Raw genomic sequence first — 25,851 nt, forward strand, 5'->3', positions numbered from 1 at the left:
TCTAGAATCTTCGGATTGTGGTTTTGCTTTTTGATTTAGCTTTTTTGATATATTTGGTATTAGTTTTTTTAAATTAATTTTAGATTTTGATTATTATTTGAAACTATATCTTGATTAATTGTTTTTGAGTTTTGAATTGAAATTGTACTTGAATTTTGATTGTTTATTGAATTATATCATTTTTGATATTTTTTTAAGCAAAAAATTTAGAAATAAAGTATAAATATATTAAAATATTTAAAATTTAAAGAAATTTCATGTTATTTTTATATGTTAAATTTAATAACGTATGTATTTTATAATCATATTTTTATTTAAAAAATCTTTTTATTATTATAAATTAATAATATTTAATCTTTATTTATATAAAATCAGACATTTAATTTTGATCAACCAAACAAACATTTAGTACTAAATTAAGCATTTAGCCGATCAAATTTACGGCTGAATTCCCATATTCTCCCGATCGTTCTACAATATGAATTCAGAAAAGTCCTCCAATTTCTCATTCTCTCTCCCTCTCACTAAGTCAGCAGACCCGTCGTCCTCTTCACCTACCAAGCCTTTTGCGGTCAAACCGGCCCGTCGGTGTCGAGTCCAACCATATAGATTTGACTCCTCCTTCTCCCTCACTATCTCTCTCACTGCTTCCCCTTTTTTAGCCTTTTCTTGTTAAAGATTATCAACAGATTGAAGCTTCAGGTCTCACGGTCATCAAGCAATTTTAAAGAGATAGACCCAAATTAATTCAAGGTAACATTTAGGTAGTCAATTGGGTAGTTAAAATTTTTAGTTTTTGATGAAAGTGACCTATTTCATTATGGAAAATAGTGATCACCTGAGTTAAGAAAAATCATTAATTTTCTTTTTCTTTTAACTTTTTATTGCATAAGTTTAGATTATGCTTAAGGTGCCCAGTGAATTAGACCCATTTTTTAATTTCAGTTCTTTGGTACTTGAGCTGTCGAATCACTGTTTAATATTTAAGGGCTCAGAATATTATTTTTGTTGCTTCAAAGAGTTAAAGGTGAATCAATGGTAGCAGCAAAAGTTGCCCATTTCTTTGCATTTGTTCACTGTATTAATTATTATGGCATTGAATTGAAAGCTTTTAGTTGATACTGGGTTTGGTTTCTACTATAGTTATGTGGCTGTGAGATGTAAAATTTCACCTTTACTGGAAATTTGTTCAAGTTCATTTGAGTTTTAACTTGTTTCAGAGTTTTATGAGGCAATGCAAAATTCGGATAAATTTAAGAAGTATTATTTTATACACTGACAATATATTAGATAGTTTTTTTAAGTTTAGTTTGTTCCTTGTTTCTTTGGCCACAAGGGATAAAAATGTTCATCCTTGAGACACAGATTTTACTATTAGAAGAATATGTGTTTTACTTCTTGATTAATGGCTTCATGTGGTCATTTCATCTTGATAGCATTCCCTCTAAACAAAAGGTTTGCTAGAGCTGGACTTTTACAGGGCTATCCTCATTTTGTTGTTTATATGTTGCGCTCTTTGCTGATGCTTATGTTTGATATATTATATTGCTTGCTTTCATTCCACTAGTGAAAAAGATAAAATGGTAATCCTAAATTCAATGAAATGATAATGGCCTGTAATCAGGGGCAAAGTGAGGGGGGTGGCTGGGCTTACCAAATTTTGTGCCACCAATCAGTTTGTTGAACTCTATAATTAGTTAACTTTTTAGTCCAAAACTTAAGTACTAATTAGATTTTCTTTTGGTATTCTTTATCTAAGATTACAGTTAAATCTTTAAGTTATGAATTTACCTTCTCAATCAATCTAATAAATATGTTGACACTAATTATTACATCAAGACTTACAAAAGAAACTACATTAAATTAAAGAAAATTTAGTTGCTATAATTTGCAAACAAACTTAATCGACCATGTAACTTTCTTCGTTTATTAGATACCTCCTATCAAGCTTTAATTGTTTAAAAGTTATGTAATTACTGTTTTATCTTTAAAGAAGAAATTATTAGTTTGATCTTTTTTTTTAATCCTTTATGTGGACAATATGAATAACAATATGTGAATATATATATATATATATTACTTATTAAAAGAAATTTATACATTAAATTCATTTGAATTTAGCACACTTTTTGTTAAAAGTTATCTTTACTTAACATTTATTTTTATTTTTATACTGGCACCCCTAGATGTTTGCACCTGTCTATAAATGATGTCTAGTCTTAACCTTTAAATGAGTATCATCAAGTTGCAATAGACAAGAGTTATTAGTCGTATCCTTTGAATGAGTATCAAGTTCCAATAGTCAAGAGTTATTCAGCATAATGATAGTTGAAAGATTCATGCTTTCTTTCTTTGAGGCTTCTTTGAAACAGAATGCTGAATTGATAGAACCGAGTACAAAGGTGAACTCTATTGCTATTCCCATGATCTTTTGAAGAATGGCTCCCAATCAAATAAATGCGTGTCTTTTCTTGAAATTAGGGATGGCAATGGTAGGGTATACAAGGGTATCAGGCACTATCCGACCAATTTAATTAGGATTAGGATACCCTATAAACAGGTTTAGGTAGGGTATGGGTAATAAGCTTAGGGTATCCACCACCTGAGCGTGATTATAAATAATGGGTTTTTTAATTTTTTTTTAATATTTATATTACTTATAGTTGACAAATCATTTACTACAATTTATAAAGTGAAGGGATTAACTTACACCAATGTAAAACTAAAATGTTTTATACTTTTTTTTTAACCATTGATTTCAATATATCCAAAGGATAAGAGAGTCAAGTGAAAAAGAAAAAAATGATTTAATCTCATCCCTTATATCTATTAAAATCAATGGATAGAAAAAAGTGTAAAATTTTTTGGTGTAAGTTGATCCCTTCCCATTTATAAATGATCTATATGAAGTATATTTTTAAAATTATTAATTTAATTTTGATTAATAAAACATATAAAAATAATTTAAAATATTTTTTATTATTGAATTTGGCCTGGTCGGGTTTTTTTTAAAGGGTACACGTACTCTTTTTAACTAAATAAAGAGTTTTAATAAGGTGTTGCTAAACAAGTTCGGATAGGGTATTGGTATTGCTTTTGGTAATTGGATTTGCATATGTGTATCTCAAAATTAGTGGGTATCCTAACCGTTGTCATCCCTGACTGAAATGGTGATCTCCATCTAAGCATCTTTTAGTTTTGGAGTCAACAGGCTGTTGTAAGAAACAATCAGGTTTTTCTTTACATTTGGCTCTCTCTTTCACTTACAAAATGACGTTTACACACACTGGAAATAAGTAGGAGAAAATTTTCCATCTACTCTGCTGATAATTAATTTTACTGGTTATTTTTCTGAATTTAAGGGAGAAGTTGAACTTCTCAACCTAGGCTTTAGATTGCAGCTTTGTATTGTATGAGAAATGTTTTGACCTTATATTCTTTTTAGTACATACTTGTGGGTACTGGTTAAGATGCTACATATCAGAAAATTTGTTTTTGTTTTAATTTTTTAATACATTGTCTAGATTCAGATTGGCTGGTATGTTGCTCAAGTATATTTTCTTTGATACACATACCTTCTTGAAAGTTATCATGGATAATATTGTTTTAAAAATATAAAACATATGTTAATGTAGTTCATTGTTTATGCTTGTAGGTGAATGGTAGGGGCAGTAGCCCCAAGAACTGTGCCTCAACACTCTAGATTTTGTGAAGCCACATCATCTCACTTTTTCACTAAAAACCAATTGCCTGTTGCTACAAGTTGCCTAGCTGCAAGTGTAAATGAAATGAAAATTTGACCATGATAAGAAATGGTAAAACATGCTTTTAAAGATTTTAAAATACTATACCATCGCACGCTCCATATAAAGAAAATGGAAAAAAAAAGAGGAACTTGACCTTTGTCCTTTCCGTTGGCATTAAAGGAGCTGGAAAGTTCTCGTTTCATGTACAATATTTACTATTGAATTGGATACTAGGTAAGAAAGTACTATTTCTTCAACTTTTTACTTCTATATGTAATATGATTTTTTTATTTAAACATGATTCATTCTCTCTCTGTCTTTCTCTCTCTCTCTCTATATATATATATATATATGTATATATATGTATCTATATATGCGAGTGTGTGTGCGTGTGTGGTGTGTAAACTACATGTTAATTTTTTAGTAAAATAATTGTGTATGAGAAACCACAAAAGGAAAAAGAAAAAAAAAACTTTGAGTAAAATAATTATTTATCTACATATAGTGTAACAATTTAGGATTTAGATGCACTTAAAATTGTGTTATGTTTGACAATATCAAAATTTCTTCACAATCATAATTAAAATAGAATGTGCACATAATTTCAAGAGGATAAATTTATACTAAATTTTTGTTGGAATTCTTTTTAATATCATACCCTTCTATTTCAATCCCCTGTCACAAATTTAATTACCAACAAATGTATTTTTGTTTTTTTTTACATTAGATAATTTGGGTAAAATGATTGCCTATTTTTCTTTTCCATTTTGTATAACAGGAATGCTTTAATAGTTGCATAAGTCTAAAGAAACACCATCATTTATCATTTTCATTTTATGCAATGCTAGGAATTCATGGGAATGGATCTTGACTTAGATTCAAATGATTTACAATGTGGGAATGAGAATCCAGTGGATTGTGAAGAAGATGTTGATCATGGAAATGAGATTGGTAATCGAGATACTTTTGAATGTAATGACAACATCGACAAAGGCCCTGAAATTGGTATGGAGTTTGATTCACTGCAGAGTGCTTATTCATTTTACAAAAATTATGCCAAGAATATTGGATTTGCTGTGGCAACTAAGGCTAGTCGGCGATCAAAGATATCTAGGCAATTTATTGATGTGAAATATGCATGCACAAGACATGGATCAAAGAGGGAATCTAATGCTGTTAATCCACGACCTTGTTTGAAGATGGATTGTAAGGCGACATTACATATCAAAAGAAAACAGGATGGGAAGTGGTTTGTTCAAAATTTGATTAAGGATCGTAATCATGAGCTTTTTCCAGCAGATTCTCATTTTTTCCCCTACCATAGGAGAATTAATTCAGCCAAAAGGCATGACATCAGTACTGTGGATGATGTTGGGGTGAAAGCAATTAGAAGTTATGTTGCAGTGGCCAAGCAACATGGTGGATATGAAAATATTGGCTGCTTAGAGAAAGATTTTAGAAATCAGTTAGATAAAGAATGCCGTTTAGCGTTAGAATCAGGTGATGCTAATGCAATGCTTGAATTTTTCGTACACATGCAAGAAGAAAATCCAAACTTCTTCTATGCACTGGATTTGGATGAAGAACATCATTTGAAAAATATCTTTTGGGTTGATGCAAAAGGTCGAGAGGACTATCGGGAGTTTGGTGATGTTGTCTCTCTTGATACAACATACATCACAAACAAGTACAAAATGCCTTTCACTCCATTTATCGGAGTGAATAATCATCATCAGGCAACTTTACTTGGATGTGCTTTACTTGCTAATGAGTCAACATCAACCTTTACTTGGTTAATGAAGACATGGGTTAGAGCCATGGGTGGCAAGCTTCCAAGTGCAATTATAACGGATCAAAACAAAGCAATGAAAGCAGCCATTAAACTAGTTTTCCCTAATTCAAGACATCATTATTGTCTATGGCATATATTAAGAAAGTTTCCCGAGAAACTTGGTTATGTTCTTAGAAAAAATGAAGATTTTATGGGAATTTTCAAAAAATGTATTCACAAGTCTTGGACAAAGGACCAATTTGAAGAAAGATGGCAAGCAATGGTTGAAAAGTTTGATCTTATTGAAGATGAATGGATCCAATCATTGTATGAAGATCGTGAGCATTGGGTACCAACTTATATGAAAGATACCTTTTTTGCTGGGATGTCAACAACTCAAAGGTCAGAAAGTATTAACTCATTTCTTGACAAATATGTGTGTAGGAAAACTACATTGAAAGAGTTTCTTGAGAAATACGAGGTGGCTTTGCAAGATAGACAAGAGGCAGAAAATCTTGCTGATTTTACAACATGGCATAAGACACCAGCTTTAAGAACTCCATCACCTTTTGAGAAACAGATGTCCATGGTGTACACTCATGGAGTATTTAAAAAGTTTCAAATTGAAGTGTTAGGAATATTTGGGTGTCATCTTGTAAAAGAGAAGGAAGATGAGAAAATCTTGACCTTCAAAGTCTTAGAAATTGAAAAAAATGAAGGCTTTATTGTAGAGTGGGATGCATCAATGGAGGAGATTTCTTGCATATGTCGTTCATTTGAATACAATGGTTTTCTTTGTCGTCATTCATTAAGCACTCTTCACTTCTTGGGTTTGTTTAACATCCCATCTCGCTACATAGTAAAGAGATGGACTAAAGATGTTAGAACCAAATACAAGAAAGGAAGTACATGTGAAGAAGTGCAATCAAAGAAGCAACGTCGTGATATTTTGTTTCAAAGAGCTATTGAATTGATTGAGGGCTCTATGTCTCATGAAAGCTATAATATTGCACATCAAGCATTGGGAGATGCCTTGAAGCATTGCTCAAGTGTTAATCATTCCCTGAAATTGAGTGATGAAGCTGCATTTGGAGCTAATGAATATCATGATCTTTGAGGTATAGTTCTATGACATGGCTTTTATTTATAAGATTTTTTTATAATTACTTTATTGACTTGGTAATCTTTATTTGCAGGCCAACTTCAAAATATGAAACTTTAAATTGTATTTTTGTTGACTAATCTTTTTCTAGGTGTATTTTTTTGTAAATAAAATAGCACCTATTTGGTAGATTTTGAAATGTAGTACTAGCAACAGAGAATTGGAGGATGCACTAGAAATTCTACTGTATTTCATGTTTTGTTGTTTATTGGTGGAAACAATATTTGTATGGATTGTACTATCAATTACACTACAATTACACTACAATTACATAGAAACTTTGAGTGATAGCATAAGGGCAATTTTTGCATTTTCTTAGGTTACTCTTCTATATTGGGTTCAACAACTTAATTCTTTTCAACTTTTAATTTAGCTGGTGTTTTGTAATTTTCTTTTCTGCGTTTAATTTGGAATCTGGTGGATTGTGCTCAATTTCTCAGTTGGAAACTAGAATTGAGCAAAATATGTTTTTCAGCAGTTGGAAAAAAATGAGTGAACCCGAGATTTATTTGATGTTATTTCTTAAAACTAATTATACGAATAAATTAAATTAAATTAAATTTCAGGGATGTTATTTCTTAAAAGCAAAATTAAATTAAATTTGGAGTTAGAAGCGCATTTTTAGTCTTTACAAGGAAATTAGATGCTCCTAGCATTGCCTATGCTGGTAATGGTAAGTAGTCATTGTCCATTGATTTGTTGGTGGCTTTCTACAACTATCAGTCTTTGTTATCTAATTTTATACTACTATAATTTTGTCCATTTAAAATGTTCTTTTGAGGTTATTTACCTTCCTTTTAGTTAATCAATTTACTTTTACTTCCTTTTTCCTTTGCAAAAAATAGAAAAAATAATTGGTAAAACATAAAAAATAAAAGACAACAACAAAAAGCAAATACTAAAAGCATAAATCAAAAGAAACTTTATTTATTTTTTTGGTAAATTATATAAAATCACTTTGTAGTTTGAGGTGAATTTAAAGTGACTTTTGATATTTTAATTATAATATTTAATTACTTTATGATTTATTTTTTTATTTTCTATTCGAAATCGTGACTTTTTTTGTTATTTTCAAAATATTTTTTCCTTCTTCTCCGATAGTTAACTCTTTGTTGAATGGACTCCAAACAATGTGAAGTCCATCCTTAGTATACACATTTATTGGGAATTCTACTTCAATCCAATAGATGTTCAGGAGGGTCCCCTGAGCAATTCACTGCTATGTTCCGCAAGAAGGCTTTCTTGCATTGGTACACCGGAGAGGGGATGGTTGAGATGGAGGTCTCAGAAGCTGAGAGCAACATGAATGATTTGGTCTGAGAGTACCAAAACAATACTAGGATGCAACTGCAGACGACGAGGAGTGCGTGGAAATGGAGGAATAAGGGGAAGAGGCTTGAAATTGATGGAATATGCTTGCCCCAGTGTCCTTGTAGCTTGTAGGATATTTGAACGCTTTTGTTGTGCTTTGAATATTTTTGTGCATGTGCAGTCCATTGGTGCAATCTCACCTTGCCTGTTTCTGGTGTTTAGATCACTGTATTGTTAATTTTCTCTCGACTTGTCTCCACAATTTACATACCAGTTATATTGCTTTTCTCTTTTTATTAGCAATTTCAACAGTATGTTTCCATGGTAAATTCAACTTGAAAATTTTGAAGACAAATAATTTTACATCAGAATTACTTTATGTCATCAGTCTATTTCAAGAATCATTTTAATTCTAATAAGTTAAAAAAAAAAAAAAAAGCTACAGCGACATAAGTCTATACCTAAGTAACCTGACCCTCGCCACCACACTCAAAAGGTCAAAGAAATACAAAGCAAAAGGTACGAAAAAAGAAATGCTCTGCTACAATCCTCCACTGGATTTTGCTAGTCGGGTTTTTGGCAAGGAATCGGTAATGAAAACCTTCTTGGAGACCTTAAAAATTGCAAGATTCTTCTTGCAATATTGCAAAATTAATATCTTGAAAGGCCTCAGCTACAATTAAATTATTTTGTCCAAAATAAGTAAACGAAACTCAAATTAATATAATAATATTTGAGTTAAGTTAAATTAAATTTGAGTTTAAAAAAATAATATTCATGGCCCAATTCGAGTAAAATTATACTCATGAGCATTGTAACTAGGGATGGCGAGCTAACTCATCTTCAACGGGTTTCGATCCGACCCGACCTCATAGGATCGATTTTTTTTTTTGAAATTCGAATTTCGAGGTCGGATCGGATAAAATAAAAAAACATTCGGGGTCGGGTTTGCCTAAAACCCGACCCGATATTATATAAAAAATTATTTTTTAATTAATTATTTAATTATTTATTATATATATTTATATAATGATATTTTTAAATATTTACATTTTAAAAATAATATTTTATATTTAAAAAAATAATATTTTATTAATTTTGGGTCAAATCGAATCGGATACGATTTACATGGTATCGTGGTCGGGTCGGATATAAAAAACCAAAAATATTTTCGGGTAAGATCGAATTCGGGGCGAGCAAAACCAACCCCGAACTCAACCCGATGCCAACCCTAATTGTAACCTTACGCATAAATAGTTATTTTTCAAAAAATATTTTCTTCTTTTGAAAAATAAAAAAGATAACTTTTGGAAAAATGATTTCATTTTTTTATTTATCCAAAAAGTCATTTTTCATTGATCAACTAATTTTCAATCAAATAAACACAAAAAATTTTAGAAAATCATTTTTTGCAAGATTTTTTTGTGAAATAAACAAAATCCAAATTAATTTTCTGCCAAACAAACATAAGATGAATTTCGTATAAGTGGCTGCAAAACTTAAAACATACAATGTGATGCATGTCTCTCTATATTTTCCATTTTATATTTATGAATATAAAATAAACATGCAGTTTAATTATTACATTAAAAAAAAAACACTTATATTACACCTGTTTTCCCAAGATATTGAGCCATAAGCCCTTAAGATATTGAGCTATCATGCCGTACAAGTAACAAGCCATCATATGTACGACAGTTTGATTTCAATCCTTTTTTTTTTCTTAGAAAATGAAGACATCAAGAACCAACCACATAGAGCCTAAAATGTTAGTTTTTGCCTCAGTGTTACAAATATAAATCACCCTGTGCCTCTTGAGTTCATCTAATTAATAATGCTCCAAATAATTGATTAGATTCTAAACTCTTCAGCATGCTATATAATTGACTATATGCATATTGGAACATGACATTCACAAAAACCAAAATCAAATAGAAAGCAAAATAGAAATCCATAAGCTGAAACTTCCAAACCGAAAACCTCTTTCAATTGTTTGATAACAAAGGAAGAGAACTATTATCTATGGAAAACCAGACAATTCAAAGTCTCAAATGTCATAAACAAAACATAAAATATAATGCCCAAAATACAAAATAAGAATTATACCAACCCTTATAGGGATAACTATCGAGAAAGGATATCAAAAATGAATATTCTCAGAAATTGGTCTCAATAGAAGAAGCCAAGTACTTTTCCACCAACATTCTTTCTTCTGGCTTCTTCATGGTCCATGATTCCAGCAGATGTGGTGAGCACAATATAACCAAACTGCAATGATAAAACACATAAACGCTTAAAATACAACCCTCATTTCAATTGAACAAACCTTCCATAAACATATGTCGGCTACAAAAACAGTAAAAAGACCAAATAATGATGCATAAATCCAAGTTTGTTTCCACCTTCAAATTTCTTAATCTTAGAATATACTGCTTCTTCTTAGGAAATAAAAGAAAAAATTCTTATGAAGACATTACAAGCAGAGATTAAAACATCAACAAGTTTCTAAGCTAACCTGTCTTGAAGGAAGTAACCTAGCAGTCCAACCCTCAATCTCCTTGACTCCAACATCAAAACGAGGACTGATCACTCCGCATTTGTTCAGCCTTCCGTTCAGTTCAACCACAATTTTACCAGCTCTGTGATCATCAACATACTCAAACTCTCCAATGTAACCTGCAAAGCAAATAAAAAAGTTAACGAATCAGGCATCTTCATATTTTCGTAGATCAGATTAACACTATGAATGAAAAAGAGAGGAGATTATAGGGAGACAAACCATGCTTCTGCATGACCAAAAGGAACTTGATGATGACTTTTGAGGAAGGCCTGATCATGACCTGTCGTTTGCCCCTCTTCTCAGCATTGTACATGCTCTTAAGCGCATCATTCAAAACGCTGACCCTCACCATCCTTCTAAATAGAAGCTGCTGATAATTTTACATCAAATAAGTAACAATTAAGCATTTATTCACAGTTTCAAAAAAGTAGTGACAACTCCAAAATCATACAAAAAAGCATATCATTCTTCGAAGTTACTTTGCATTAGCTTCTAGCAATATCTTATTCAAATAGAAACATAGAAACTGAAAAATTCGATTCCAACCAAAACCCAACTTTCTTTTCTAAGCTAACATATAGGCAAGCAGAGGAAAAAGGTTGAGGGCACCAAACATTTTGAAACATCAGAAACAATGAAGTCATAACTTGCCCAGAAGCCCAAAATCTTTTCAGTTTCATTTTTAGGACAGAGAATAAAAGATCAATAACATACAAAATAGAAGGTAAGTAGGACTAAACTTAATCAATTAGGAAAATCAAAATCCAGCATACTTGCTATCAGATTTCATTCAAAGAACTGATAAATTAGAGAAAACAAAGAGAGATATGTTTCAAGATCTAAAATTAGAGAAAGAAAAGAAAAAGAGTGTTTAGCTGACCCGAAGGCAAAAATGGCGGCCGCTTCTGGGTTGTTTGAGGAGAATGAAGAGAGTAAAAGGCAGAGCTTAGCTAGGGTTTTGGGGGTTTATGAGGGCCCTTTGAAAGTTAGCTTCTGAAGTCGTAGAAGGGCTCCTTAGGCCCAAAATATAGCTGGGCTTTATGATGAAGCTATTAGTTACAATTTAAAAATATATCGTAAATTTTTGGCAAAGAAGATAAAAATACCTTGGACAAAATTTTAATAATCAACTAAATTTTTATCATTTTTATTATAATTAATTAAATATTTAAATATAAATTTTTTATTAAACTTTTATTAGAGAATATTAACCGTCAAAACTTATTTTCATCAAATCGAAAACTAATTGAGATGAAAATAAATATTTAAATATTTAATTAATTAAAAATATATGTTTAAAAGTTTAATTGATCAAATAAACATTCCAAATATGATTAATTGTAATAAAACATAAAAAACTTAAATGATTATCGAAATTCCGTTTGAGTTTTTTTTTTTTTTTTTTTACCATTTTACCTAAATTTTATGTGTTTCCAACTCAATTTAAAAAAAAAAAAAAACTTAATTTGAATATTTCAGATTAATGACACTAAAAATATCTCTTAATTTGAATATTAATTTATTAATGTCCATGCTTTTATTTATTTATTGATAGTAAATGGAATTGATTCAACTAAACTCAAATCAAGATTATAAAATAAACTTTGGGAGAAATCCCTAGTTTTTTTTAACTCGAGATAAATCTGAAAAATGCCCAAAAGAAATTGGACTAATAATAAAACACGGTTTAGATTGGGTAATTTAGAATACATCATATCGAATTACCTCAAGACAAGATGCGATAACTAATTTGATTAATAGACCATTTGGAAAATTTTATTCTACTCTGACCTCACTGGATCCCACTATTTACAGGAACTTACTGGATTGGGAGAAGGGATAACCTCTCAACCTTACACAACCTTTCAGAATGCAAAAACATCCTGCTACTGGGCCACATGTTCGTTGGCATTGGTAGACCATTTATAATATATCATATGGAATTACGCCTAAAAACAAAGATGCCGCCGGTGAAATTGCTTAGCAGAATATTTCATAGGGTTTCGAATAGCGTAATTAGTTCGAGATAGTTGAGACTTCAACTTCCAACGAAGCCAAAAGGTATAACTAAATAAATATATATATTTTTTAATTTGGGTATTTATTTTGGTTTCAAAAACTTTCTCCAGAAAGTAAAAAATATATATTTCTTTCAAATTAATTGTTACTAAAAAAGAGCTTCATTAGTTATAAAAATGCAGAAATCATGAATTATAAAACATTTATTTATTCTTAATTATAATGAACAATTATTTTAACCACAATTAATTAATCAGCAATCAAACGATAAAGTATAGAGTATAAGTTGCTGTATATGAAAATAGACATATAGACAGATCAAGTAATGAGAAAAGCAAATGAATGAAATCAAACCATCAATGCATGCGTAAAAGATAAAAGGAGAAAAGGAGGCAACAAATTTTTACGTGCAAAACCCTTCCAAAAGAAGGGAAAAAACCACGGGGCAAACCAAAGAGAGATCCACTGTTTGGTAAATGAATACAAAGTTTTTGCCTAAACTTTAAAGTGATCGATCATCTGATACTGTTTTGAATGATTTTACTCCACTGTCTCACCAAGATTTATTCTAAACCTTTTTCTGGAACTTCTTCTTGGGAAACCAATCTTCGAGACCAAATATTAATGGTGCTTCGTATCCTCCAACAGTCGTTCGAACATCTCGGGTGTGCAGGCGGCGATCATAATTGGCCCATCAATCTCGGTGTCAAGATCATCGTCTTCTTGTGATCGTATGAGCAGTCGTTGAACCGTTGGGGAGGAAAAATACTTGATAGGAACTTCGTACCTCTTTGCCTCTTTGCCCACATACAGTGCTACGTAACCTCTTCGAGGCTCAAGAGTTTTGGTGTCCTCAGCCTCCGCCAGCCGATTGTAGGAATTCTTGGGGTTACGACAACCAAACTTTTTCACGAGCGAACCGATCTTGAATGCAAAATACATTGCAGGATTTCAATCAACTTCTTTTGTTTTTCAAGGCTTTGGTGCAAAAGGCTATGGAATTCAGAAAAATGTGAGAGGAAAGGGATCGATCGAAGGGAGGTCTGGTTTATATAGTGAGGATTATGACGGTTGTCAATCCTTTCCTCATTTGGACTTTGATCATTGGCACTAAAAGCCGACTTCAACTATCAAAATTTTGAGGACACCCGTCACTACTTGAATGGTTTGTTTTGAATTCATATAATATCAAAAGGGATAATGTCCCACATAGCTCCTTTAACTATTGTATTTGTTCTAAGATGGTACTTAAACTAAAAAAATTTGTAGTTAGATATCTAAAATATATTTCCGTGTATTAAATTATCCCAACCTTTAATATTGTTAACTTTAAATGCTAACGTGAAATTAATATATAATAAGATACTAACACGTGTCAAAAAATTCAATTAGCATGTCATCATCGATGCTACATCAGTATTCAAAGAAAAATGAAAAAAATTCTAAAATTTTTTTAAAAATTATAAAATAATTTAAAATAATTTTTTAAAAATTCTAAAAAATTCCAAAAAAATTTTAAAAATCTCTTTCCTTTCAAAACTTAATTCTTCTTTCTTTCTCCAATCTTGTAAAACCCTTACATTTCTTCTTTCAATTAGGGCGATGAAATCCATGTAAGGCAAGGCTGTTTGTGCTACAAATGACAAGATAATGTTCGTGAAAGTCATGTGTTTAGCCACACATTCTAAGTAAAAAAAGGCATGTCAGGAAGAAGGAGAAGTTTCAGGCTCATGACCTAGATAACCAATTCAAAGTTGGTGACTCTATCCAGCTTGAAAAGAGTAGGCCTATTAACAAGACCAAGGCTTTTATTGCTATGCCTATACCAAGTAAGAATGGGAAGCAAGAAAAGGTAGAGACAGGGGAGCTTGGAGTTCCATTGGAGTCTAAATAGCCTTAAAAGTAGCAAGTTTAGTGTTAAGCCCTTGTGGAAGGGCCTTTTTGTTTTGGTAAATTTGTAATCTTTTGCAAGTGTTTTAACTGTTTCAAAAAACCACTTTTTCTTAATGTAATCATTGTTGTTTTCATGGGCATGGATTGTTTGTTGGGTTTGGCATGATATTGATGTCTTTGATCGAATTTTGCTAGGTTTATTTGGATTGGGTTTCTTTTAGCAATAAAACTAGGATTGAGAGGCTATTTGAGTTTGGGTGCATATCGAACTGTATTTAGGCTACAAAATGCTGGAAACAACTGGAATTGGGTTTTGAGATGTGGAATTGAAAGCGAGGAAAATGGTGAAATTGAAAAGAACATAATAATTATGTCGTATCACTTTAATGTCTGCTTGTATTAGGAATGAATTATCTTCATTTACTTCAACAACAAGGATTGGAATGATCATGAAGTTAAGTTGCAATTGAATTGTTCTGCTCTTGTTTTGGTATGAGAATTTAGGTTATAGACTAAAGCAGCAATGTGAAGATGTTTGACAATTTCTGAAAAATTTTAAAAATTTTTAGAATTTTTAAAAACTTCTTAAAAATTTTTTAAAATTTTTAGAAATTATTTTTAAAAAAATTTAAATTTTTTTGAAATTTTAAATTTTTTTTAGAATTTTTCAAAAAATTTTTAAATCTTTTTATATTTTTTGAAATTTTCTTTGAATGTTGATGTGGCATTGATGATGTGATATTAACTAGGCTTTTTTAACATGTGTCAACATCTTATTAGATATTCATGCCATGTCAGCGTTTATAGTTAGCGGTGTTAAGAGTTAGGGTAATTTAATATACAAAAATATAGTTTAGATACCTAATTCGAAACTTTTTTAGTTTAGATACCATATTAGAAAAAATATAATAATTCAGGAGCTATATGGAATATTATCCCATATCAAAATTTATATATGCATGACTGTAGAGTTTTTAGACTCTTAATTAGGCTAGAAATTAGAACATTATGTATTTTATTTATCATATTATTTTATTAATATTATCATATTAATAGATTTTTTTAAGTATAAAGTAGACTAAAACCTAAAAAAGAAAATTAAAGAAAGAAAATTTGCAAGTCCTAAACTAAAACCCATCTTTTATAAATAAGTTGATGAATCGTTTGAATTAAACCTTAAATTCATTATATTAATACACGTTATGTGGGAATTTTATTATCACATTGGTGTGTATGAGATAATTTTTCATATATTTATCTGCACAATATTCTTTGCTTTACATGAGTTGCACATCATGATTACTTATTTTTAATTAAATTTATTTAAAATTTTATATTCAAAAGATAATTTGTTCTAATTTCTTTTCTTAACAAGTTACATTCAATTAATACAAAAAAAAATAGTGCTTTAGTATAATAGATAAATTATAACCAGATTATTTAGCATTACCAAAATATCACCAGTATTTTGATAATTCAAATCTTGTGAAAATAAAAGAACTTTAAATCATGATTGAGTTATTTTTACAATGTTGAAAAGATAGATGTGTTGCAAATCAATGCTTTCCACTTTTTAATCTAGGTTACTTTAATATCTGTAAATCAATGTGATTAAATTAGGAGTGTAAACAAACAAAATAGAATGTTCAATGAAAAGTTTGTGAATAGACTTGGCTTATGTTTATTCATGTATTAATTAACAAATGATCATAACTAATATTTCAATATTTGCTGATTAAATGAAGAGATTATGCATATAAAAAGTTTGTTAATGGTCGATTCATTTACACCCAAGAGTGTAATACATAGCATTCAACGAACAATTTGTGAATATTCTTGGTTTTTGTTCATCTGTATTCATTTATTAAGTTTAACAAAAAAATCACGAATAACATTTTAGGATTCATTAATTAAAAGAAAATTACAAATATAATAAAATTTGTTCATATTTGATTACCTGTAAAGCAAATTAATTTTATTATTAGAGCATTAAATAATAGTAACATTTCTTAAATTTAGAATAACTAATTTATAAAATTTTTTATTACCCTTCTTGTAGTAACACCTCTTCATATACCATTCTTTTTTGTGTATGTTTGCTTTTTTCTTTTTTTGAAACATCTTTAGATAGTGTAACATATAATTGTTCATGAGCAAAAATATGTTGTTGGAAAAACTAGAATGGATATCCTTTAATTTTTTGCAAGTGAGATTAGAATTCTAATTGAATATCTACAAATGCACAAAATTGAAACAAATAATACAGTAGTAAGGATTGTTCCCATGAGAATTGTAACAAGAGTAGATCAAGTACTAAAACAGGCTCCATTGATTATATTTAGATTCAATTAATTATATTTAGAAAAATCAAAATTTAATATGCAATTAACTACTTTAACTAACCAATTGAAAACTTAATTTAACTAACTTAACTTTAAATTGAAATTAACTAACTTAAAAACCTGAAAAGTTTGCAAGAACATCAAATTAAACCTTAATAACTAATGCAAATAGCAAATAAAGGATGCAATAAATTAAACTTAAGCTAAATTATGACTTAAAAAAAAAACTAATATGAATTGAACAAATTGAAACCTTAAGAAATAGACTTAACCAACATGCAAATTAACTATTAAACTTAAAAACATGAAAATTAAACTTACCTAACATGAAAGAACATAAACAACTTAAATTAAACTAAAATTGTACTAAACAAAATTGAAATTAAACTAATTAAACCTTAAAACCTGCAATAGCTAATAACTTAAATCTAACAACTTAAACTTAATTGAATTTAAACTTTACCACTTCAATTGAATTAAAACAAAACCTAAATAAACTAAATTGCATGTAAATAAACCAAATTAAGATGAATTAAACTTTAAAACTTCAATTAACTTAAAACCAATTTTGAATAAACTTAATAGCATGAAAACAAATTTAAACTTAGCAACATAAACTTCTAAACAAAAAATTCAAGCAAGAACAATATGAATCGCATAAAAGTAACTTTAACTCAAAGCAAAACTACAATTTAGAGAGAAAACGAAAGCAAGAATAGAAAATTGAAGAAAGCTTAAACTTGAATTAAATCAAAACTGAAACTAAATTAACTTGAAAACTTAAATTGAAACTTGAATAGACGAAATACAACTTTAAAGAAAACTTAAAAACTTTGAAAACTAAAGAAAGCTTAAAAACAAAAGAGGACTTAAGATTACAACATGGTTGTCACTCTAACCATGCTTTTCATAATTCCTAAAGCTAGTTATTTATGGAAAAAGAATACAAAGATAGGTTCGATAGCATATAACTTCAAGTTTTTGAGATGTTTGGTTTAGTTTTGGCTTGTTTCTTTTTGAACTTGAATCAAAACTCCCTCAAGCAGCTCTCAAAGTCCTAACTTTAAGCAGCTCTCAAAGTCCTAACTTTAAGCAGCTTGCACCATTCTTTTAGAAAAAAAAAAAAAGAAAAAAATTGTATGGTTTTAAGTCTTTTTAGCAACTTAAAAGTTTTGAAGTTTTCAGCTGTTTAACTCTTGCTTGGATATTTTCTTGATGAGTTATTGAAAAGATGAATCTCTAAAATTGGGAGAATGATGTACGGCTAGGGTTCTTGAAAATTAGAAGTTAGTAGTCTTCTAAAAGCTTTTCAAGTTTGATGTATTTTGCTCTATTTTTTGGAGACTTCTTGGAAGTGTGTTTTAACTTGGATTCATCTTAGAGGAAATTAGACATGCCACCCTTTTTGTTAAATAGAAGCTTAATGAATCCTTTAATTATTTTCATGCAATTCCTATCTTAGTTAGGAATACCAAATCAAGGTAGGAATTCCTCCTTTGACTAAGAAAATTAAGAGCTATTTGAATTATTTCAATGTGGATAGATCTTGAATTTCTTGCCAAGTCAACATACCACATAAACCTCTAAGTTAACTCTCTTGACTAATGAGAAGAGTCTTGCTATCACATTATCTAATAGTAATCTCATCCATGTGCACCTATATAGAACACCATGGACTTGCATTCAAACTTGAAATTTCAATTTTGCCCTTTAACATGGTCGAACCTTTCTTTCATGATTCTTGCTTGAATTTTTCGTCAAAATTCAACCAATCTTAAGTCTTAAGGTGTAGCATTACTAATCTTGCATAAATTTAACACTTTCTTTCAAATATTCTTTAAGAACTTCTAAGAACCATCCAAGAATACTCTGATTGTAGCAAGAACCTATGAAGATTGATAAAGATTTATCAAGATTTGCCAAGAATCACTAAAAACCAATCTTTTTTTCATGATTTCCTATAAAGCAACAATCTAAACACTTTAGAAGCAAAATTATCAATATTTAAGTATTGAAAATAACTATTTCATAGAGTTATCAAACTCCTAAACTTGAACTTTTGCTTTCCTTAAGCAATACAAAACTTTATTAAGTTAGAATAGACATTCTAGAATCAATCATATAAACTTCCAATAATCAAATTCTCATAAGTTCCTAAAAAATTGCATGATAAACATAGCTTAGAGAAAATCATAAACATAGCTTAAACATAAAAATCATTCATGAACAAGATACCTTGTAATTGCAATTTATATGTTTGTATGAATACTCAATTTCATACCAATGCAAGGCATTCAATTAAAGTTATGTAAACATAAAATCAACATATAATCTCAAAGCATGATCAAATTTGATATGTTTACTTTTCTTATCTCTCTCTATAGTGTAGACTTACACTTTTAACCAAAGATCAATATGTCTTTATACATCTTGTAATATCAAGCTAGGGTTAAGGTAAGGTAAAGAAAAATTTATGCTCATAATCGCTAAGCATGCATTACTTAGATTTTTTTTTTTTACTTTATGTTAAGAGCTTTCAAGAATTGTAAAACCCTCAAACTTGAATTTTTCTTACTTTTTGCTTTTTCTTTTTCATACTTTTCTATTCGCAAACAATATGCTTATAAAATTGAGCATTATTTTCTTTTGTTTCAAGATGTTTTTCAGCATTTTAATTGCTCAAATAGAATTTGCATACTATTTTCTTATTTTTTTTCTTTTAAAACTTCACCCTTATTTTCAATATAACATAGCTCTCATATTTTAGTTTTTAAATGATTCTCATGCACATAGCATAAGGTAAAAAGATAGAGAACCTAATTCAAATAATGGCTAAGCTAATTCATATAGGTGAAAACAAAGAAATGAATATATAAAGCTCAAATGGGTTGACCAAAGATAAACAATATAAAAGTTAGATTGCAAGGCTTAAATGATCCAAAATAACCTAAATCATCTCTCTAATAAAGTGTGGTCTAGAATTTCATTTCAAGAGATGATCAAACAAATTCTATAATAAAAACATAACTTTAAAAATCAATGCAACTCCATAATGACATAGGCCTTAAGTAAACATGCATGCAAATCAATCATCAAGACTAAGTGGTTAAGAATTTTGAAATATTATAATATGCTTTCACTACATTCATTCTTTTCTAAGGTTAATGTCATAAATGGCCCATAAACTATAATGAAATATTCAATATGGTAACTGAACTTTAAAAATCTCTAATGTGGTACCTAAACTACGAATATATTAACTAATATGGTACTTGAAGGGTTGTTTGCAACTTTTCATCATTTAAAGTTAGCCACGTTAGGGGTGGCTACCACTTTAGTTAATAAAATCATAGTTCAGATGGCACATTAGAGACTTTTAAAATTCAAGTACTATATTGAATATTTTACTATAGTTTAGGGTCTATTCATGACATTAACACTTCTTTTCTAACAAGCTATATTAAAGTCAATTAAAGTTTCTATCATTCGGTTATGAGAAAATAATTAAAGAAAACAATATAATATTCAAAACAAACAATTTAAGCTTAAAAATAGAAATTTTGAAACATTTTGGAAAACCTTTGCATAAATTTCCCTTCCCCCAAACTTAATCAACATTTTTCTTAATGTGTAAGAATAAAACAATAAAGCATTAAAGGAAGAAGACTATTGCCATAATTCACCAAGACTGAAATTGAATAGCATTTGAATTTCCCAAAATCGCACATCATCCTTGCACCTATGACTTGCAATTTTATTTTATTTTCCAAGCTTCTTTAAGTTCTTTTACCTATAAAAGATAAACGAAACAAAGCAAAGCATTACCTATCCTAATGAAAATTGAAATAAACAATACTAATCCTAAATATGTAAAACAAAAATTTAAAATTTAGGTTGCCTCCCAAGAAATGCTTAAGTTATAGTCACTAGTTTAACTATCTCTAAACTTTATTCTTTTAAATTGATCACACCCGTTTTAGTTAAAGCATCCATCCACTTCATACTTTTCTTTTTCATCACTTTCTCCTTAGGATGGTATTCTAAAATAGTGCATGTGCACAACTGCACAAACCAAATTTCTTTTTTCTTCCTTTTGGTTTGAATGATGTAAGGTTGCTTGGCTTGCTTTCCCAAATTGGTTGATTTATTCTTTTTAAATTTTAGCTCTTTTTTGTGCTTTTTCATAGCTGAACTTTTATAAGTTGGCATAGGTTTCATTTTTACAAACTCATTGTAGACACCTAAATTTATTCGAGCATGTTTCAATCAAATTTGATATGTCAAAATCAAGACTTGAGTCCTTTCCAAGAAGTTTTGAGCTTACAAACATTCCAATATTTTTGAATTAGTTGATTCTTGGGATTGGTGTAAGAAAAATAGTAAAAGTCAAAAGAAAAGCAATAAAGGTCAACTTAGTTAAACTGGGAAAAGCATAAACTTTTATGGCCAAAAGTTAAAGGAAAATTTGATCAAACTTTTAGGCCAATATTTACAAAAAGGCTTTGAAAAACACTCGATCAAATTTTTGGTCAAATTTGAATCAAACTTGGTCAAACTTGGGTCAACCATTGAGAATTGAGTTGATTGCGACTACGGTTAGAGTTAATAAAATTATGACTTGGGTTTTTAAAAATCAAATTTGACTTTAAATGAGCTATGGGAGTCTAAATACACCTTTCAAAGGCAATCCGTAAATTTGGTTAAAAGGGGTCATATTTTTGGTGTGGGCACAAATTCAAGTTAGAGACCCATTATTATTTTTTGGCATAATAAAATCATGGGATTGACATTAGAGAGAAAAATTGAAAGAATAGTGCAAAAATGTTTACTTTGACAAGTAATGGCAAAATGGTAATTTCACATGCGTAAAAGGGGCAGCTTCACATATAGACCAAGAATGTACTATAAATGACATGGACCTTTAGATTTGGGAAGTTTTTATCCAAAGGCTAGCACTCAAGGAAAGAGGATGTCTAAGTTAGTAAGAAAAAGACAAAGAACTTCCCTCCTATAGATGTGATTTGATCTAATAACTAGGAGGGGTGGTCTTGTTCATTAAATCCATGCATGAAAGACTAGAAAAAAAAGGAAAAACAGTAGCAAGAAAGATACCACTTTGAAGGAAAATTGATGAGAAAAATTTATCTTTTGTGAAAGCGTAGCAAGGTAGCCATTTTCTCACATTTTTTTTTCATTTTTCATACCATCCACATCATCATCCATGTAGCTTTTTTGGTTTTGATTTTTCTTAGGGGAGAAACAACCTTTCCCATGATTGTTTTTCTCCTTCAATAATCATTGGATTCATCATCTCATCCTACCAATTTAATGGTAGAGAATTGGAATGAAAGGATAAAAATGCCATTGAACATGTTGAAAAGGTTCCATTTTTTTGATAGTTAGTTGGCTTCCATTAAGTGTTTTGATGAGTTTTTTGTAATACAACTTATGGGCTTTTTTGCTTTGTGCCTAGTTTGCTACGTGTTTTGTGTTTTTAAAAATTATTTTCTTTAACTATTTCTTTTTGTAGTTTTCTAGGCGTTTGATGAAAGTTCTTGGCAATAAAAAGTAGTATTCTAATAGGTTTTCTAGGTGTTTAAACAAACTTTCAAAATTTGAAAGTTGGTGTTTTAGATGTTTTCAAGATGTTTGATGGAAAAAATGCAAGTTTTTATGAGTTTTCCATGTGTTTGATGAAATGGCCAACAAAGCATTATAGCATGGCCTTATGTGGTTCTTGGCCTAGTCATTACACCCTACTTACCTAGAACTTTAAGCCTAAACACTAATCCAACCCCACAACCTTAAACCTACCTAAAACCTAGGTCAAACCCTGATTGGGGAATCTTGTAAGTGCATAGACTGTTTAAGTAATAATAAAAACTATAAAAGTCTAGATGTCAATTTCATAAGGATTAGTTAAACAAATTCCTAAAGTAAGTACTTCTTATCCCCATACCCTTCTAAAGTTGATTAGATAAAAAAAAAAGCATGAAAATTAACTACAAAAATAAAATTGAATAATGCATAAAAAATATAAAACTAAGTAAATGAAAATGGACAAGAATAAAAAGTAAATATTTGCTATAAAATGTAAACTATAGAAGCTAAATCAAGGTAAGAACAAATTTGAAATAAAATTGAAGTAATGAAAATACAAAATGCAACTAAACTTGCAAAACTTGTAAAATCGAAAATATAAAGCTACAATAAGAAAATTATGACTCCAAGAATCAAACCTAATTCTAAATGTTAACATATTTCATGAAATCAAATTTAAAATAAAAAAAAATTAATGCTCTGAAATAACATCAAAAATTAAATGCAAGTAATGGAAGTAGATTGTAAAATCCTAGTAAAAGGTTGAAAAACTGAAAGTAGTTGTAAATGTGGAAACCAAACTTTAAACTAAAAATTTGGACTTCAATTGCACAAAATCAATGGAATATGAACTGAAAATTAAGAGAACATTAAAGGAATAATGTGAGAAACAAATTTGAAGAACAATATTGAAAACAAAGTGCAAGAATTAACTAGAAAAATTTAGAACTAAAACTAAGTTCATAGTAGTATCTACCAATTCAAACGGGAAAAAAAGAGAATGAACTAAAATTGAGTTAAGACAAGCTAAATAAAAAAAGTTTACTACATGATTCAATAAAGAAATTGCATCAAAAACAAGAAATTCTAGCTCATTGAACAAAAAATTTAAATAGCACACAATTTTGGAAAAATAAAACATCATTTAAGAAAATTAACCAAACAGTAATGAAATGTAAAGAAATAAATTGAATCAAGTAAGAATCAACAAGTAAACAAGTAAAACCAATGATTTAAAATGAAAAGAAGGCCAACAACTCACCAAGGAGAGAGCAGTTCCATGCCAACTTAATTGATCACATCTAACTTGCACCTATCACCTGCATCCAGATGCAAATTCCAAGTTTGATCTGGAATGCTATGGTGTGAGTTTGAGGTTGAATTTTTAATATGTTGTACTAAATAAATTAGGAAATTATGGAAAAAAATTGAACAAAATTAAGTAAGATTTGAATGAGATATCATCAAAAGACTGCAAGTACATCAAAATTGGTGGATTCAAAAATAGATTTGAGTATCAATGAAAAATCATTACGTTTGAGCTAGAAATCAATAAAATTTGCAAATTTCATTGCCAAAGTCATAAAGAACACTGAAAAATACCTAAGGATATGTAAAAGTACAATCAAAATCAATAGAAAAACATGAAGATCAAGGGTTGTTTAGTTGCTAAGACAATAAAATGTTGTAAAAGAAAGTGCTAAAATTAATGGACAAGAAAAATAAAATCCTAGACTAAAGTCTCCCTAAAATGGCTGGCTTTACTCCTATTTATAGACAGGTGAGTGTAAATGGAGCCCTAAAAAATCTCTCCAAAATATCTACAATGAGGTGAACTTCGAAAGACTTTTTCTTCCTTGCTTCTGCACTTGGTGCATGGCTATTTGTAAGCTTCTTTGTTTTTCTTCAATTGCAAGCCTTCCTTATGCATTTTTCCACTTCCAAAAAATCTAAGTTATGATCAATGAAAGCTCTCCAATATACCATGTCATCACCTCTTGAAGTCTTCCTTTGAATGCCAAAATGTGATGCCCAATTCTTATAAAAATGAAGGTTGCATTCCATGCCACTAGTGCACCATCTTTTCCTTGTTAAGCCTCTTACATGCATGTATGTTTTCATTTTTTGCTACAAAAAATTCAAGTATTCCATGAACAAATTTAATAATAAAATCATTAGAAAAATGTTGGAAATAATGCTAAAAAGAATTCATGGAAGAATGGTTTAAGAAATTTCCTTCAAAAGCAATCTAACTGAATGACATTAGTTTTAGGCCATTTTCACAATTTTCACCAAAAATTCTCCAAAATGTATCCAAATTTACCAAAATTTCTTATTTTCATAATTTGTACCTATATATGAGATAACTATGTATTTAGGAGAAATTTTACCAAAAATCCTAAGGAACAAGCCAAAATATGAATTAAATTACACTAAAAATGAGCATGGAAAAGCTAAAATTTTTGTAATCAAACCCCAAAACTTAAGCTTTTACTTGTCCTCAAGCAAAACAAGATTGAACAAAAATCATAATATTCCTTCAATGCATCATTCAACATGAATGCCTCATGGATTGAACAATGGATATAATTAAAGTAAAATCATGAATAAGTGATAATATACAAGAATCTACCTAGGCTAAGATCATTCCTAACTATGGTTCCTAGAGCAAGCAACGTCTCTCACATATCTTTGTATGAAATCTAGTAATGTTAAGCAAAACATGAAACATTAATAACAATGATCAATACAGTATACTCAAATTCCATAAGTTTACTTATTACATCTCTCTCCATTAATATAGATAAACACATGACCAATGATCATTTAGGACTTTAATAAACTTGTAATGTAAAGCTAGGGTTAAAGTATGATAAAAGTCATTTAAGCTCAAATACCCTAATAATGCATCACATGTTAATGATCATTCATCATGTATCTCTCAAGGTAAGAAAGGTAAGCTTGACTAAAAAATCACCTCCGAAACTTTGAATTTTGCCTATTTTTCTTTCTTTTCTTTGGTTTTTCACCACTTTATTGCTTTTGTTTTTGTTTCTGATTTTTCTTATCTTTTTCACAATTTTTTTTTTAGTTTTTTTATTTTCTCATTCTTTTTCCAAGCTCTATCTTTCTTCCCTAATAATGTATAGCTCATAAATGGTGCACGAATGTCCTAATGCATATTTAGGGTAAGGGACCAAAAAGATACGAAATATACAAAATAAGGTTATAGGCTTGTAATGTAGTTTCAAAACAAAAAAAAAGGTACCATAAGGCTCAAATGGGGTGACTATAGAAATATTGTATCAAGGTTGGCTTGAAAGGCTCAAACAATCCAAAGATGGCTTATATCATTTTCCTAATCATGTATCCTCTAGGATTACACCTAGAGAGATGATTGAAACAAATTTTAGAATCATGAAACACAACTTCAAAGGTCAATGCAA

The 25,851-nt window shown here is 29.6% G+C and overlaps 1 protein-coding gene and 1 pseudogene across 4 annotated transcripts; one reads left to right on the forward strand and one right to left on the reverse strand.

Annotated features, from left to right (window-relative positions):
* Window positions 1-391: 391 nt before the first annotated feature.
* On the forward strand, window positions 392-6,957 carry LOC111309576 (protein FAR-RED IMPAIRED RESPONSE 1 pseudogene; annotated as a pseudogene). 2 transcript variants are annotated; one of them, XR_016330387.1, is made up of 4 exons: window positions 392-753; window positions 3,656-3,980; window positions 4,595-6,635; window positions 6,714-6,957. The product of XR_016330387.1 is annotated as a protein FAR-RED IMPAIRED RESPONSE 1 pseudogene, transcript variant X1 (transcript). The 2 variants fall into 2 exon arrangements; XR_016330388.1 differs by lacking the exon at window positions 3,656-3,980 and having other exon boundaries at window positions 638-753; window positions 6,714-6,945.
* Window positions 6,958-9,924: 2,967 nt separating this feature from the next.
* On the reverse strand, window positions 9,925-11,550 carry LOC111309900 (small ribosomal subunit protein uS8z/uS8w). 2 transcript variants are annotated; one of them, XM_022908906.2, is made up of 4 exons: window positions 11,431-11,550; window positions 10,770-10,917; window positions 10,506-10,666; window positions 9,925-10,258 (listed from the first exon to the last, which is right to left on the reverse strand). In XM_022908906.2, exons 2-4 carry the CDS (start codon window positions 10,900-10,902, stop codon window positions 10,160-10,162), a joined length of 393 nt encoding a protein of 130 aa, XP_022764641.1. In that variant the 5' UTR covers window positions 10,903-10,917; window positions 11,431-11,550; the 3' UTR covers window positions 9,925-10,159. The 2 variants fall into 2 exon arrangements, with proteins under 2 accessions (XP_022764641.1, XP_022764642.1); XM_022908907.2 differs by having other exon boundaries at window positions 10,770-10,920; window positions 11,431-11,548.
* Between the last annotated feature and the right edge of the window lie 14,301 nt (window positions 11,551-25,851).

This window comes from Durio zibethinus, chromosome 19 (assembly GCF_047325235.1).
Source record: "Durio zibethinus cultivar Kanyao isolate XHJ-2024 chromosome 19, ASM4732523v1, whole genome shotgun sequence".
Taxonomy (NCBI): domain Eukaryota; kingdom Viridiplantae; phylum Streptophyta; class Magnoliopsida; order Malvales; family Malvaceae; genus Durio; species Durio zibethinus.